Here is a 15,869-nt window from a genome sequence, read left to right on the forward strand (position 1 = left end):
CAGGCCACCTTCAAGGGCTGGATGGACATCATGTATGCTGCCGTGGACTCCCGGGAGGTGAGTGGGGGTGCCCGAGATGTGGCCGGTGAGTGAGCCGGGGAAAAGGACTCAGATCCATCCCCACCCCATGCCGCCTCATCGGGAGCCCCCGAGACCCCACCGCCTACAGGGGTAGATGGGCCCACAGTGGGACAGGGAGCAGGCAGCGTGTGCCCCCTGCCCAGCCCGCACACCCGCCCCTGTCCTGTGACCGCTACAGAAGGAAGAGCAGCCGATGTATGAGGTGAACCTCTACATGTACCTCTATTTCGTCATCTTCATCATCTTCGGCTCCTTCTTCACCCTCAACCTCTTCATTGGCGTCATCATCGACAACTTCAACCAACAGAAGAAGAAGATGAGTATCTAGCCCTCCTTCCCCCCGGGTCCTCCCCTCGCTGGGCTCCCCCCTCCCACCCCATTTGTATGTTCCACTCCTTCCTTCGTATGTTCACAAACACTGTCCGCGCACCTGATCGAGGCAGTGAGCCTGGGTTCCGATCCCATCAGGTGACTTTGAACCAGTGATGGGGCCGCTGAGAAGCTTGGTTTCCTTCTGTACAAAATGAGGTTCATGCTGCCTGCTTTGCTGGCTCATTCTGAGGACCCAGTGAAACACTGATGGAAGGTGGCCCAAAATGGGCCATGAGGGCTGTGCCGGCCCCTTCCGTCTGTCACCCACCCGCCCCTTCTCTGGACCCCTCCGTCCCCTTCCCTGCCTCCTTCAACCCCCATCTCTGGCCCTCCAAGCAGGCCTCCTTCCCTCTTCCCACCAAGCCCCCCGGCTGGGATGGGGGGCGCTTTACAGGTGATGTCTGAGGTAGGGAAGTCCTGGAAGCTGAGGAGGGAGACCCTCCAACCTTACGGGCCCCATCCCATTGTACTTTGGAGGGAAAGACATCTTCATGACAGAGGAACAGAAGAAATACTATAACGCCATGAAGAAGCTTGGCTCCAAGAAGCCTCAGAAGCCAATTCCCCGGCCCCAGGTACCAACCCTCCGGGCCCCTCCACCTATAGCCCTTATGAGGCTGCTGCCTAAGGGGACCCTGTTGGCGGGGGCGGGGGGGGGGGATGCAAAAGGCAGCCTGCTCTCTGCCCCCCAGGCTGTGTCCCTGGTGTGAGGCTGGGGCCCCCTGCAGGAAGGTGAGGCACTCCTGCTGCGAGGGGTGCCTCTCTATAAAGACACACTTCATGTGCAGGCAGCAGCGGCCTGATAAACTCGGCACTGGTTTACCCACTGCCCAGCCCTGCACGGCACCCCCAGTATCCGTTCAGCTCCTTAACTGGTGTCCCCTGGGGGCAAGGGGAGGACGAGGATGTCCAGACAGCTCCCCCAGTGAGCAACCATTTCGGGAGAAGGATGAGGGCTTGCTGAGGGCCCTTAATTCGGCAGGAAGTTCCCAGAGAGAGGAAGGAGGCCCACACACCCCACAGAATGGCCCGTTTCCATGGGTCTCCCCGCCTCCCGCGGCCCTGGCCGACTCCACCACAGGCCCTAATGCCTTCTCTCTCTCTCTTTCTCTCCCCACCCCCCACACTCTTGCGTCGTGTCCTCTCGCACCTCCTGCCGGTCCACGTTCTGCTCTGACCACTGCCTCCCACACCCACCCACCCGCCTCCCCGCACTCCCACCCCTGCTGTAGAACAAGATCCAGGGCCTGGTGTACGACCTGGTGACAAAGCAGGCGTTCGACATCACGATCATGATCCTCATCTGCCTCAACATGGTCACCATGATGGTAGAGACGGACGACCAGAGCCAGCTCAAGGTGGACATCCTCTACAACATCAACATGGTCTTCATCATCATCTTCACGGGCGAGTGCGTGCTCAAGATGCTGGCCCTGCGCCAGTACTACTTCACCGTCGGCTGGAATATCTTTGACTTCGTGGTTGTCATCCTGTCCATTGTGGGTGAGCGGGGCCAGGCTGGGCTGAATTCGGGAAGGCCCGGGGTCCCCATCCTTGTGTCCACATGCACACCTGCTCGTGCACTTGGTATGCTTTTACACACACACACACACACACACACACACACACCTGCGTATGTACCCCGTGTCTATACTAAATGCACAGAAGCACATACGGTGGGTTCCCAGGCAGCCTGTTACCCATGCACACATGACCAAGCTCCAGAAGCATTCACCTGACCTGGAGATGCACGTTCAGGTGCACACGTGCTTCGGGAAAAACATAAGAAGATGGTTCCAGGACTTCCCTGGTGGCCCTGTGGCTAAGACTCTGCACTCCTGATGCAGTGGTCCTAGGTTCGATCCCTGGTCAGGGAACTAGATCCCGCATGCCACAGCTAAAGATCCCACATGTCACAAGTGAGACCCATCTCAGCCGAATAAATAAACTTTAAAAACAGAAGAAGAAGAAGATGGTTCTAGGAGCCTTACACACAGGAGAGGTATGTGTAATTATGACAATAACTAGCTATCATTTATCCATCACTTGCAGTTTGCCTGACACTAGGCCATGCACTTCACAGTATTAGCTCAGTAATTGTTCCTAACAAATGTCCTGAGACTGGGACTGTTGTCACCTCCATCTTACAGATGAGGAAACTGAGTCACAAACCAGGTAGGCGACATGCGCATAGTCACACACCCACAAATGTCCTCCCCGTCCCTCCCATCCATGGCGTCTGTGAACAGCCTTGGCAATGGGCCTTACCCACCCTTCCATCCACTTTGGCACATCCCACCTCCACCCGGCTGCGTCGGGGCAGAGATGGAGCCTGGGGCCCCAAGAGCCCTGGGAGAGTCTAACGGGTCAGGCCACTCGGGCTGTACGCTGAGCGATGAGTTTCTACTGCTCCTTCCTGGGGTAGATGAGACCAGCACACCATGCCCCCTGGAGCTGCGCCTACACCCTCCTCCCCGACCCTGCCGCCCACCCCCAGGGCAGCAGTGATTCCTCACCGCTTCCTCCCTGCAGGCCTGGCGCTCTCTGATCTGATCCAGAAATACTTCGTGTCACCCACGCTGTTCCGTGTGATCCGCCTGGCGCGGATCGGGCGGGTCCTGCGGCTGATCCGTGGGGCCAAGGGCATCCGGACGCTACTCTTCGCGCTCATGATGTCGCTGCCCGCCCTCTTCAACATCGGCCTCCTCCTCTTCCTGGTCATGTTCATCTACTCCATCTTTGGCATGTCCAACTTCGCCTACGTCAAGAAGGAGGCGGGCATCGACGACATGTTTAACTTCGAGACCTTCGGCAACAGTATCATCTGCCTCTTCGAGATCACCACGTCGGCTGGCTGGGACGGGCTCCTCAACCCCATCCTCAACAGCGGGCCCCCCGACTGTGACCCCGACCTGGAAAACCCGGGCACCAGCGTCCGGGGCGACTGTGGCAACCCCTCCATCGGCATCTGCTTCTTCTGCAGCTACATCATTATTTCCTTCCTCATCGTGGTCAACATGTACATCGCCATCATCCTGGAGAACTTCAACGTGGCCACGGAGGAGAGCAGCGAGCCTCTCGGGGAGGACGACTTTGAAATGTTCTATGAGACGTGGGAGAAGTTCGACCCCGACGCCACGCAGTTCATCGACTACTGCCGCCTCTCCGACTTCGTGGACACCCTGCAGGAGCCGCTGAGGATCGCCAAGCCCAACAAGATCAAGCTCATCACGCTGGACCTGCCCATGGTGCCGGGGGACAAGATCCACTGCCTGGACATCCTCTTTGCCCTGACCAAAGAGGTCCTGGGCGACTCCGGGGAGATGGATGCCCTCAAGGAGACCATGGAGGAGAAGTTCATGGCCGCCAACCCCTCCAAAGTCTCCTACGAGCCCATCACCACCACACTCAAGAGGAAGCATGAGGAAGTGTGCGCCATCAAGATCCAGAGGGCCTACCGCCGGCATCTGCTGCAGCGCTCCGTGAAACAGGCCTCCTACATGTACCGCCACAACCATGACGGCGGTGGGGATGGGGCCCCCGAGAAGGAGGGGCTGATCGCCGACACCATGAGCAAGATGTACGGCCCCGACAACGGGAACAGCGGTGTGCTGAGCAAAGAGGAGGAGAGGGGCTCCGCAGGGGACCCCGGACCTGCCATGGGGCTCAGGCCCATCAGCCCCTCCGACGCACCCCTCCCTCCTGCCCTGCCCCCGGGGCAGACGGTGCGCCCAGGGGTCAAAGAGTCTCTCGTCTAGCAGGAGGTGGTGAGGTGGCACAGCCCCGAAGCACCCCCTGGGTGCCTGCCGCTGAGGGAGCTAGGGCTCTGCATCTGGGACTGACCCAGCTCCCTGTTGGGGACGGGCTTTGTCCATGCTGGGCTGTCACCCAGGCCATGGAAGGGGGAACTGTACCTGAAGTCTCCACTCTGGGCTGGGGCTGCTGCCTCCGCTATATTTACCTTCAAGTTGCTCTCACCTCCTCATGGACCCTGCTGCCCTCCTCACAGCCCCGGGGGAGGTCAGAACATCAGCGTCTCTGCCCCTACTTTGGGAGGAGCCAGCCTGTGATGGAGGGATTGGCTGCCCCCCTGCCCCCAGAGTCTTAAGGGCTACTGACCTCTCCACAGGCAGTGGCTCAGGCCTCCAGCTCCCTCTGGGACAAGGAAGTCTTAACCTCAGTGAGAGCAGACACCTGAGCCCAGGGCCTGCCACCCTGTCCGGCCTCTGGGATGTGGCTCACCCTGCCTGCTCAGGAATTCTCAGGAGAAGGAAAACATCCCTGGTTCAGAAATGGCTCCACATACCCGATGGGGGGGTGGGGTAGGAGGGCCACTGGATGCTGAGACATTGGGCTGGGTTGAGGCCCTTGAATCTTTTCCTGATTCATCCATTGCCCAGGCCCCCCAGCTCCCTGGCTGGCCCCTGGGAGAAGAGCAGAAGGGAAGATTCCCCTTGGGAATTATCTTTTTCTAGAAAGCATGATGGGGTGGGTAGCACGGGTTGGATCCCACCAGTGTATCGCTAAGCTGGGGGCTTCCTTGGCCTGAGCACCCCATCTGGGGTGGGGTCGGGGTCCCTGAGGCTTGGGAAGAAGATTCCCTCCCTACCCCCTGCCTTCCTCCCTCCTCCATCAGCACCACTTGGGCTCCTGGCAGCCTCCTCAGCCCCAGGGTCCCCTCCTCACCCCCCGTCACACCTTTCTCTTCCTCTTGCCCCATCCTTCCTCCCCTCCTCAAAGTGACCCTAAGAATGTTCTAGCTGAGCTCACGTTCGAGATTTCAGCACTGAGGCGGGCACCGCTCACCCGGCTCAGGCCCAAGCGGTGCTTCTGTTGGCACCACTGATCTGGGCTCCCGAGGATAGACAGAGGCCGAGCTTGGAGGAGGGAGTGAGACGCCGGCTGGGGGTCACTGGATTTACTCACCTGTGTGTCTGTGCGTGTGAGTCTGTGGACCACTGTGGCCCATAGAATCTGCATGTGCATTTGTCTATGTGTATATCCGTGTGCGTATGTGTTAGCGTGCCCTGGAGTGCTTAACCAGTGGGTATGCGCGTGTCTTCTCTGTCGGCCCATCCGTGGAAGCGTCCTTGTGCTGTGAGTATGTATGTGAGTGTGAACACACGTGGTCAGGTTTGCACATTGAGCCCCCCACCCCACCCCCGATGAGCTCAGTTCCTCTTCTTTTTCTTGTTTCTCGTGAACAGTTTGATTAAAACTCAGGAAGCAGCAAAACCTCCAAACAACATGTGTGTGTGTGTTGCGTGCACGCCCACAGGCCGGACCCTTCCTTTCTGTCTGCCCCGCTTGCCAGCCTCCCGGCCGCTCTGCTCGGGCATTCCTTTCTCTCACCACCATGAGGCCACCCTCTGCCTTCTCTGCTTCTCTTCCTCACACCCACTGCCCAGCCCGGCTCCCCGGCCCGGCCTGGGTCCTCTCTGGAAGGAGGCCCCTGCTCCTTCCATCTCTTCCTGCAGCAGTTCCGGCCCTTTCTTCAGAAGTTCCTCCAGGGGTCAGCCTCCTCTCTGACCAGCACCCTGCCCACGTCCTTTCCTTCCTCCTCCTCGGGGCCTGGACGAGTGTGGCCCCAGAGCCTCAGCCTCTGTTGGACTGAACTCTCTCCACTGGGCCAGGTGCAGAGCCAGCGTGGCTGAACGGGGTCCAGGCCTCCCCCCCTGCAGACCCATGGCCATTGCGCCTTGTCTGGGTGGGAACAGGCCCAAGCCAGGCCAGCAGAAGGCTCCTTTGTACAGTTCTTATAATAAACCTCCCGGTGCCTCGGACGGGTACGCTTTTTCCTTCTGTGCCTCTGTGTGCGGACATCGACGGGAGCTGAGGGCGACAAGAAGGGCTGGGGGAATTGAAAAGTGGGGAAGCCTTGGGGAACTACCAGGAATTGGGGAGGGCAGGATAAGAAGGGCCCCAGCTCCCTCCTCTGGCTCAGTCTGGCTGTCTCCTCCCTCTCCGAAAGGAGGCTGGAACCCAGCCTCGTAGCTGGTGTCCAAGAAGCCAGATGAGGTCAGGAGTCGGTCCCTCAACCCTGCCCTCCCCACTTACAGGCAGCACCACACTGCCTTTCCCTGCCTACAACAGCACCCAGGAAATAGGTGTTGGGACCCATGTGCCCAGATCCTCCTCTCTGGAAGCCCCCATCACTTCTCTGCCTCACCCGAGGCCTGTGGGTCCACGGTGTGGCCCTTCCCTTTCCTGAGGCCCAATCCCCTCAACCCCATGCTGCCTCTGATCCCAGAAGACCCAGCATCCCATGGACCTATGACAAAGAGAAATATTATGTAGTGAGCTCAGGCCACAATCCCAGTGAGCGAAATATAAGTTTAGTTTTAATTTTGCTTTCTGACAGCCAAGGCTGTATTCCTCTAAACTAGTAAATACTTAGTCCCTTTCAAGATTTCTGTATCCCCCTTTTCTGAGTCCTGAGGTTACATGGCTCCCCTGGGGGCTGGGGAGGGGCACCCACAGGTCACCCCAACCTCCCTCAGCCATGTCCTCGAGCCCCTTCCCACCCTGTGGATGGATGTCTTTGCTTGCGGGGGTGGGGTACCAGCAGGGTTCTCTGAGCCCCCATGGGGGTGCTGAACCCCTTCTCAGAGGTCGGGAAAGCTCCTTCTCACTTTAAGTTTCTCCAAACCTCAGTTGGGGCGGTCTCAGTCCTCAAGGACAGGAGAGCTTGAGAGTGCCCCGAACTGTTTCCCCTGATCCTTGAATGGTGGAAGAAAAAGGTAAAATCCTGGGTGATAAATGTAACTGAGGTTCCTATTCAGAACCATGTCCCTCCCCCAGATATCAGTGCTGCTCACCGCCTCCTGAGGGTAGACTGTGCCTTCACCTACATCACCATGCACTTCAGATACAAGAGGCCCTTCAAGGCTCACACCTGCCCTGCAAAGGACAGGTGGCTCAGTGGTCAAGAATCCGCCTGCTAATGCAGGAGACGCAGGTTCGATCCCTGGGTCGGGGGAAGATCCCCTTGAGGAGGAAATGGCAACCTCTCTCCGGTATTCTTGCCTGGGAAATCCCATGGACAGAGAAGCCTGGCAGATTATAGTCCAGGTGGCTTCAAAGAGTCCAACACAACTAAGCCCCTGAGCACACACAGAGAAGGTTTTATTACAGTTATTTGTATTTTGCCTAAAGGGTAAACTTGGCCTCTGAGAGGTTAAGAATGGGTGTTGCTTAATTGGGGTGCTGTTGGCAGGTGAGGCAGGGAAATTCTGTCCCTCTCACTGCTGTGTCTTCACTATCCCTAGCCCAGGAATGCCAGTGGTGACCATGGCCACGGCCCTGGAGGGGGCTGCCCTTATAGCTCAGTCGGTAAAGAATCTGCCTGAAATGCAGGAGACCCGGCTTCGATTCCTGGGTCAGGAAGACCTCCTGGAGAGGGAAATGGCAACCCACTCCAGTATTCTTGCCTGGAGAATCCCGTGGCCAGAAGAGCGTGGCGGGCTACAGTCCACGGGGTCGCAAAGGATTGGACGCAGCTTAGCAACTAAACCACCATGGCCCTGGAAGGGCTTCTGTGGTAGCTCAGAGGGAATCCGCCCGCAATACGGGAAGGCTGGGTTCGCCTCGATCTCTTGGCCCTGGAGCACTTCCAGGGCTCTCAGCGTGGGGCAGGACCACCCTTTGTTGAGAATCGCCGGGTAACTGGGCGGAGGCTTCCCGGCTGGTGTCCTGCCGAGTTAGGAGTCAAACCAGCGTTCTCCTTGTTGTTTTCAGATGTGTGTTCTGTGACTTGGCTTGGTTTCTCTTATTTGTCTATTTATTTCAGGCTGTGCCGGGTCTTCGTTGCTGCACAAGAGCTTTCTCTAGCTGTGGCAAGCAGGGGGTACTCCTCGTCACAGGTCACAGGCTCCTCATTGCAGCGGCTCCTCTTGTTGCAGAGCCCGGGCCCTAGGCGTGCGCGCTCAGTAACTACTCAAACCCGCGTCCTTCTGAGCCCACCCGCCCTGATCACAACGCGCTGAGCAGAGTCGGGGAGTAAGGGCTAGGAGAGGGGCAGAGGTCATTCTTTCCATACTGAGGCTCTGCCCTCCCCCCACTTCCCGGGGATGCGGGGGGTCCCTGCCCTCTTGCTTTCCCTAACCCTGAGCTCCTTGTCCATTCTCCCTACACCCCCATCTCTTGTTTTGATGCTGTCTTCCTGGAAAGGTGGGGTGGGAACTGCCAGATGTCGGGGTGTACGGCCCAGGGCAGCCGGGGGCAGAGGCGGAGGTGGGCTTACGAGGCCTCCTGTTCCAGGAAAGAAAAAGCGTCACAAGCCTCGGAAGGAGCTCTGTGCTGTTGTCACTACGGACGGAACAGCACGGCCCCACCTGTGACAAATAACCCTGCTGACGGTGGGGCCCCCACCCCCTCCTGAAAATAGATCCCTGCCAGGCATGAATGGGAATGAGGTCCAAAGGACACATCTGCATTGCTGCCCACAGGAGATGCAGACATGTGTGTGTGTTTGGAGGGTACCCTCTGCACCCCCAACCTCCATGGCCCCCCAGAGGCACCCTGGGCCACAGGCCAGCTCCCAAACAGCCTCACACCCTACAACTCGGCAGTACACCCATGCTGGCAGCTACACACACACACACACATGGGGGCACCCCAACCTTTTTCCACCTTCCTCCCAAATTTGGGGGCCACCAGCCCCAAAGCTAACCAAGTCCTCCATCACCAGGAGGTGCTTGGCTAAAGGGAGAGACCCCTGGATTTCCCCCCATTCCTCTGGGGGAGTCTCCAACCACCAACCCCCCCAGCACCAGGGGCCCGTGGTCCCCATGCTGACCTCAGGTGATGTTTATATTCCTGGGCTGTTTGTTCTGTGAATGGAACATGCAACACCTTTTCAGAGAAATGTTTTCCTCTTTGTTTGGAACATCTGGAACCAGCAAGAACATCTGGGACTGCCGGGAACAGCTGTTTCTCGGATGGAACCTGAACTTCCCTGTTCCCACCTCCCACAGCTCCACTCCCAACCTGTGCTCCTCGGGTGGGGGGTGGGGGGTGCCACTGTACCAGGTGAGGCCTATGCCCAGGACTGAGGGGGCCAGCACCCAGACCTCTGCCTTCTTCACCAGCAACCCTGGCCTGGGTGGTGGGTCCATGTCTCCCAGAACTCAGACCTGCCAGCAGCACAGACTGTTTGAAAACTAGCGAGTGGTGAAGAGGATACAGGATTCAGCATCTTCTTTCCCCTCCTGGGGGGTGAAGGAAGAGACAGAGCAAGGGGCCAAGAGAGAGTAAAGAAGATGCCATAATACATAAAACTCAAGAACTCAGCTGTGGGGCTGAGGAATGCACGCCTGCCAAGGACAGCTGTGCAAGTTGTGCACTGCACAAGGGCACCTCCCCCTCTGAGACCCCAAGGGATGAGGGCTGTGTCTGATCCGGGGGCAGGAGCACATAGTTCAGCTTAGACAAGCTCCTAGACTCTGAGGTTCCATCCACCGCTCTGCTGACGGATGAGAAAAAGCCAAAGAGACTTTCTGTTTCAGAACTTGCAGGCTCCCCCAGACCAGCCTCTTGTCTTCCACTTCAGACCCCCGGAGCTGTGGATAACACTTCTGTGCCCTGAGAGTCCACTGATTGCTAAGTGGTGGGTTTTCTCTAAGCTATCAACACCTAAGTCCACCGTCTTTGGCAGCTCCCAGCAAACTCTCCCACCAAGTGAGGGAGGAGGGGCCTCTTACCAGAGCCAGGACCAAATCTTCTCCCAAGTGGCTGCCGCTCTTGGCCTGTTCTTGCTCAAGAGCCTCTGTGGCTCCCTCCCTACACAAGGTCAAACATCCATCAACTGCCAACATGGCCACCTGCACTCCAGTCAAGTGGCTGGGCTCTGGGTCCATAACTGTCCCTCCAGCTCTCCTACCCCGTCCTTCCTGGGTGCCCCTCTTAATGAAGGGTGCGAATTGGTAAGTTGGTCCAGGGTGGAAGGACTGTACCCACATCTATCCAAAGGACCCATGTAGATTCAGTTAAGTGCCTGGGACTCTGGACTGTGAGGCTAACGGGCCCCAAGACTTGACTTTGGGGGTTGGGATGGGGCCTCAGGGGCCCCTGCCTTCCAGGGGCATCCACCGCAGACCCCAGCCGCAGTGCCCGAGCCGGGGTGACCCTTGGGTCTTAGCGGCACAGCTGACAAGAGAGCCTGCCCTCCCCCAGGGTCCCCAGAGAGCTGGTGCCTCCCCTGGGTCCCAATTTGCATGGCAGGAAGGGGCCTGGTGGGGAAGAGGCGGGGAGGAGGCAGACTGCAGCCCAGGCAGTTACACGTTTTCCCCCAGGAGCCTGCGTTGTCACGGGCTTGGGGCTGGAGACAGGGTGAGCATGGCGGGGCCAGCGTTGATTCCCGGGCTCAACAAGTGGCTGGTGCTGGGGCTGCTGCTCCTTTCAGGTACTGCTCGAGGGGCCCAGAGGCCCCCTGGTTTCGCTCTCTCCACGGGTCTGTCTCCTGCTCTCGCCTCCTCCACCTTCCGTCTCTCACTTTTGGTGCCTCCCGTCTCCCTCTGACAGCTCTGGGGACCCGGTCTGTGGGAATCCACCAGGCTGAGGGGCTGGTGGGCTCTGGAGTCTGTGGCCCCCAGCCCTTCTCCAGCCCAGAGCCGGTCGGGCTGAGCTGGGGATGAGGGACTGGTGGCTCAGACCTCGGAGAAAAGCTAGGCCGAGGAGGAAGAAAGGACAGAGGGCAGTTCACCCCCAGGTGCTGCAGGGCGCTGAGTCGGGGAGGCAGTGGAGAGGCCGCCCCCCACCAGACCTGGGACAGGCCTGCTCCCCAGACAGGCGGCGCCCCGGTCTGGAAGGCGGTAGAGCCCCCCAGGCGTGACTACTTCCCTCTCGTCCAGGAGCCCGCTCAAAGGCCGAGGGCTGAAGCAGGGCTGGGAATCCTCTGGTGACCCCACCCCACTCCAGCAGGGGTCTTGGAGCTGATGTCCTGGGGGGAGGAAGTGAGTCTGGGAATGCAGGGGCGGGGCGGCCAACGCCGAGGGACCAGCCCCGCCCACTTCCTCCCACCCAGCAGGTGAGATGGTGCTGGCGGCCAAAACAGAGGACCTGCTCCGGGATCCCAAAGGTCAGCAACTTCCCCTGAACCTTCCGGGAGCAAGTATGTCTGTGTCCAACGGGGGGCGGGGGGCGGTTCACTGTCTGCAAGCTGCCCCACGGTCGCCCCGGCGCCCTGGCCCCCTTGAGCTCTCCCCACCCATCCCCAGGCCTCCTGAGGGTTTGTCTCCCTCTGTAAGACCTGGCTCTAAAGTTCTTCCAACCCCTACTCCTCCAACGTCACCCACATCAAACATGAGTCCCAACGATTGGGGAGGAGGGGATCCCACTGGGGGCTCAGGCCTGGGCTGTCTGACCGGGGAGCTGGACTTAGCCCCAGCAGGAGCCTGCAACCTTGGGGGCCCCCTGACAGGCTGCAGGGGCTTAGGGGTTCCTAGGGCACCCCTGACTGGGGGCCAAGCAAGAGGGAGGCTTCCTGGGGCAGATGGGTGGTGGGGAGTGTGGCAATCTGAGAAAGGCGTAGGAATAGAAAGAGGAGCAGGACCACACGGAAGGGGTGACAAGGGAGACGTGGGCAGGGGATTGACACGGGAGCCTTGGTTGCCAGGCTGAGGATTTGCGGGGTCCCCCTGAGGACTGGGGGCTGGTGTGGGCAGTCCAGGGCAGGGAGAGATGAGAGCACCAGGCCAGGTAAGAGGCTGTCCTGGGGGCCCTCTGGCCTCAGAGGGTGAGGCCTGCAGCAGGCTGCTATAATGGGCATGGAAAGGCATTGGAAGGTTCCAGGCCCTTTTAAAGGAAAATCAAATGGGGAGAGTGGGCCATCAGGAAGGGGCGGGGTCCAGCGGTTTGGCCTGCGGCTCCTCACATGGCTCAGTTCCCCTACACCTCTGCCTCATGACTGTGCCACACTCTGAGAAGCAAGGATAAGCCAGGAGACCAAGCCAGGGGTCAGCCCTGCCCAGGAGAGGGGCCATGGTTGTGGGGTGGGGAGGGCCATGGTCAGGCTGGTGGTCCAGAAGGCAAGGAGCAGGATTTTGATCCCAGCCCTGACACCCACAGGAAACACTTGTTCCTGGATCTGGCAGCAACCACGGTTCGTGGCCAAGAAACGGGGCTCCACAGTGGAGATCAGGTGCCTCCTGGAGGAGAAGGGCAACGTGACCTGGTTCTGGAAGCCGAAGCTGGACTCAGCGGCCCAGCCAGTTTCCCTGAAGGATGGCCGCGTCCTCCAGACCCGTAACAACTCCGAGGCCATTCTCACCATCGTAGGCGTCCAGTTTCAGGACAATGGCGTCTACTTCTGCGTGCAGCAGTGCACCAAAGGGGCCCTGAGGACAGAGCATGGCTGTGGCACTGAGCTCCGGGTCATGGGTGTGTGCAGGGCCCGCCCCCCACCCCCCTACCCCCCGCCAGCCAGGGAGAGCGTGGGGTGCTCCTGGAGCCCCGCCAACACCCACCCCAGCCCAGCCCTCCACCAGGAGGAGAGAGGGTCACACAGTGTGGGATGGCTGTGACCCCGGGGACCTGGGAGAGCCGCGGAGAAGCAGGTCCTGAGGGGTCCGGGCCCAAAGCGGGGACCCACCCCACCCAGCCTCACCACCTCCACCCCACCTCCTCCCAGGGTTCAGCACTTTGGCCCAGCTGAAGCGGCGGAACACACTGAAAGATGGCATCATCATGATCCAGACCTTGCTTATCATTCTCTTCATCATCGTTCCCATCTTCCTGCTGCTGGACAAGGTGACCGTGGGGGCCGGCCAGACACCGGCAGGGTCTCCGTCTCCCCAGCCCCAGAGCCCACCCGCTGACTCACCCATTCAAACATGCCCTCATTCATCAGCTGTTCTTGCAGAGTGGCCCTCAACCCTGACCCTTCACCCTTCACCCAAGGCCAATCTCCCTGGCCCTCCCCAGCCTGGCCCAGCAGTGGATGGGGTCAGGGAAGCTAACACTCTGCTCTCCATCCCTCTCCCACCAGGATGACAGCAAGGCCGGGATGGAGGAAGATCACACCTATGAGGTAAGGGGCAAGGTGGACCCCCCGTATCCCTGGAAGCTCCGAGGGCCGAGGGGGGCAGTCAGAGGCACCATCGGTGTGCGGCCAGGGGAGTGTTCAAGACCTGAGCTCTGTCTCCTGTCTCCAGGGCCTGGACATTGACCAGACAGCCACTTACGAAGACATAGTGACTCTGCGGACAGGGGAGGTGAAGTGGTCGGTGGGTGAGCACCCAGGCCAGGAGTGAGGGGCCGGCCCTCCCCACACTCCTGGGCACAGCCCGCTGGGCCCTCAATGACTTCTTCAGAGCCGTCCCCCCCTTTTTCCCTGGACCCCCGTCAGCCTCCAAAGCGGGACAACCAGACCCACCTGCCCCTCCAGCCCTCTCTCACCGAAGGGACTGGCGCAGAAGGGCTGCAGGGCAGTGATTAGGAGCAAGGGGGCCCTCGGGGGCTAGACTGGACCCCGCCTTCCGGGGGTGCTATGTGAGGGGTCCATGCCCTGTGAAGATCAGGGAAGGCAGAGACTTGTCTGGAACCTGCAAGTGGACTCAGAGCAGCCCGGCTTCTCTGGAGAGCCGGGGCAGGGTCACGGCCCACCCCAAGTGGCCGCAGACAGGCCGCGAGAGCTTCTTCCCTCTCCCATTCTCTCCTGCTCTCTCCCGCCCTTCCCCACCCCAGGGGGCTGCTGGCCTTGAGCACTTTCCCCTGTGGAATAAACAGTGTGTCTTGAGAAACCACACACAGGCTTGTGACATCTATGGTTCTGGGATGGATAAGGATATCTGTTTGGGCAGAAACTGGGCACCCACGGGCCTGAGGGCGGGGAGGTCCAGCTTAGCTCATGTCCGGTTCACTCCGAAGGCCTGGTTGGGACCTGTGGTTATGTCCACTTTCTTTTCCCGCTCTGACACTTAGCGGGACCCTGAACAGCAGAGAAGGTCTGACTGGACTGGTCTTTCTCCTTGGTGGGGGATGCCTGCATCCTGCTTCCTCTTCAGCTGTCAAGCAGCTGACCTGCTCTCAGGACTCAAGGGTCTCAGCCCTAGAGGAGCTACCCTCCTCTACCCACCCCAGTCCTCTTGTTCTTCAAGGTCCTCCACCTACAGGAAGCCTTCCCAAAACACCCCTGCCCTTGCCTGATCACTGTTTGGACGCCGTCCTCCACAGTTCTGGTGTAGCTACACCTTTGCGTTGCCCGGCTTGGCCTCGTTCTCCAGTCAAACTAGAAGCTCCCTGAGGGCAGGGCTTCCCCTGCCTCTAATACACACCTCCTGTCCTCCACCAAGCCTAGAAATCTGTATATATATTTTTTCTTACGAACTTTGACTTTAACTTTTCACAGTCAAAAATTGTTCTTTGTCATCGAATAAATGTATAGGTATGGATATGATTTTGGTCAAACATTAAACTATGAGATGATGGAGGTGTGTGTGTGTGTGTGTGTGTGTGTGTGTCTTTGTTTTTTTCATTTGACCCAGGGCTATGCAAGAGAGATTCCTAAATCAAGAGGCCTTGTGGCGGGGAAGCCTGGGGATTCTTAGTCAGGTAACCCCTTCAGACTTTCTGGCTAAAATCAGAGGCAAAACAATCCCCAGCCCGCCTGCTGCGGGAATGACTGGGAGCAGCTCAGGGCTGGGAGCTGAAGTGCAGCGAACCTCGGTGTGCAGAGCCAGGCTGAGCTCCACTTCCTGTTGACCTTGGGGGGACCATGCTCTGGATTTGCCACTTAAGCTCTGGATTCAGGTGATAGAAACCCCTGCCCTCAGGGAGCCGCCAGTTTAATTGGAGAATCAAGGTCAGCATAGGGAGCAATGAGTCAGAGCAGCTCCACCGGGAATTGCAGGTGAGGCAGGCCGAGGACCCCACACCTGGGGTAAAGGTCCATCTCTGCTTTGATCAGCAGTAACCACACTGAGCCAGGCTGGGGCTGGGCCTGGCCGGGCCTCCTCCCTCCCTGGTCTCTGGGCTGCCAGAGGAAACACACTTGTTTTGGCATCTGCCTCCACTGAACTGGAGCTCTTCCTCTCCTGCTGCTTTGCATAGTGGGGCTAATTCTGTCCTCGACCTCCACCAGGGACCCTGGGCAGCCGGCTGGGGGTGGGACAGAGTCTTCACTTCTCCCCCCAGGCAGGGTCTCCCCCTGCTCGGGGCTGCCCTCAGTCTGGGGAGGCCTTGGCTTTTTTTGAAAGACAATTAAATATCTTTGAATAACTGTTTTCCTAATGCTTTGAGGTACTGTTAACAGAGAGTCATCTGAGCAGGGAGGCCTGTCTTGTCCACCAGACACCCCCAAAGGGCACTGATTTCATGGTTTTGATGTAGACGCCCTCAATGGCCTGTTCTTCTGTTTTAGAGGCTTTTACACTATGGGTGTCCCCAAGTCTGTCCTATGCGGCCCTGGCCCCCAGAAC

General features: G+C 59.0%; 2 protein-coding genes and 1 non-coding gene across 8 annotated transcripts in view; all 3 read left to right on the forward strand.

The window, feature by feature from the left end:
* Positions 1 to 6,251, forward strand: part of SCN4A (sodium voltage-gated channel alpha subunit 4) — a 51,938-nt gene extending 45,687 nt beyond the window's left edge. For all 5 annotated transcript variants that reach the window (XM_065909326.1, XM_065909329.1, XM_065909330.1 and 2 more), the window contains 5 exons: positions 4 to 57; positions 260 to 397; positions 924 to 1,028; positions 1,686 to 1,956; positions 2,986 to 6,251. In XM_065909326.1, coding sequence (XP_065765398.1) covers positions 4 to 57; positions 260 to 397; positions 924 to 1,028; positions 1,686 to 1,956; positions 2,986 to 4,211 — 1,794 coding nt within the window. In that variant the 3' untranslated portion in view covers positions 4,212 to 6,251. The remainder of the gene's footprint in view (positions 1 to 3; positions 58 to 259; positions 398 to 923; positions 1,029 to 1,685; positions 1,957 to 2,985) is intronic.
* On the forward strand, positions 2,258 to 2,330 carry TRNAR-CCU (transfer RNA arginine (anticodon CCU)). Its single transcript has one exon. It is a non-coding gene; the product is annotated as a tRNA-Arg (tRNA).
* A 4,474-nt stretch (positions 6,252 to 10,725) lies between the features above and the next one.
* On the forward strand, positions 10,726 to 14,515 carry CD79B (CD79b molecule). Of its 2 annotated transcripts, none has more exons than XM_065910279.1 (6): positions 10,726 to 10,855; positions 11,477 to 11,530; positions 12,520 to 12,831; positions 13,082 to 13,200; positions 13,439 to 13,480; positions 13,605 to 14,515. In XM_065910279.1, exons 1-6 carry the CDS (start codon positions 10,789 to 10,791, stop codon positions 13,701 to 13,703), a joined length of 693 nt encoding a protein of 230 aa, XP_065766351.1. In that variant the 5' UTR covers positions 10,726 to 10,788; the 3' UTR covers positions 13,704 to 14,515. The 2 variants fall into 2 exon arrangements, with proteins under 2 accessions (XP_065766351.1, XP_065766352.1); XM_065910280.1 differs by having other exon boundaries at positions 10,767 to 10,855; positions 11,480 to 11,530.
* The last annotated feature ends 1,354 nt before the right edge of the window (positions 14,516 to 15,869 follow it).

Source organism: Muntiacus reevesi, chromosome 18 (assembly GCF_963930625.1).
Source record: "Muntiacus reevesi chromosome 18, mMunRee1.1, whole genome shotgun sequence".
Lineage (NCBI taxonomy): Eukaryota > Metazoa > Chordata > Mammalia > Artiodactyla > Cervidae > Muntiacus > Muntiacus reevesi.

Bases quoted from the DNA above. Each gene is read 5' to 3' on its own strand.
- CD79B (XM_065910279.1), top strand. From the start codon at position 10,789: ATGGCGGGGCCAGCGTTGATTCCCGGGCTCAACAAGTGGCTGGTGCTG. The intron at 11,531-12,519 runs GTCAGCAACTTC...TGACACCCACAG, and splicing joins CCTGCTCCGGGATCCCAAAG to GAAACACTTGTTCCTGGATC. The intron at 13,481-13,604 runs GTAAGGGGCAAG...TCCTGTCTCCAG, and splicing joins AGGAAGATCACACCTATGAG to GGCCTGGACATTGACCAGAC.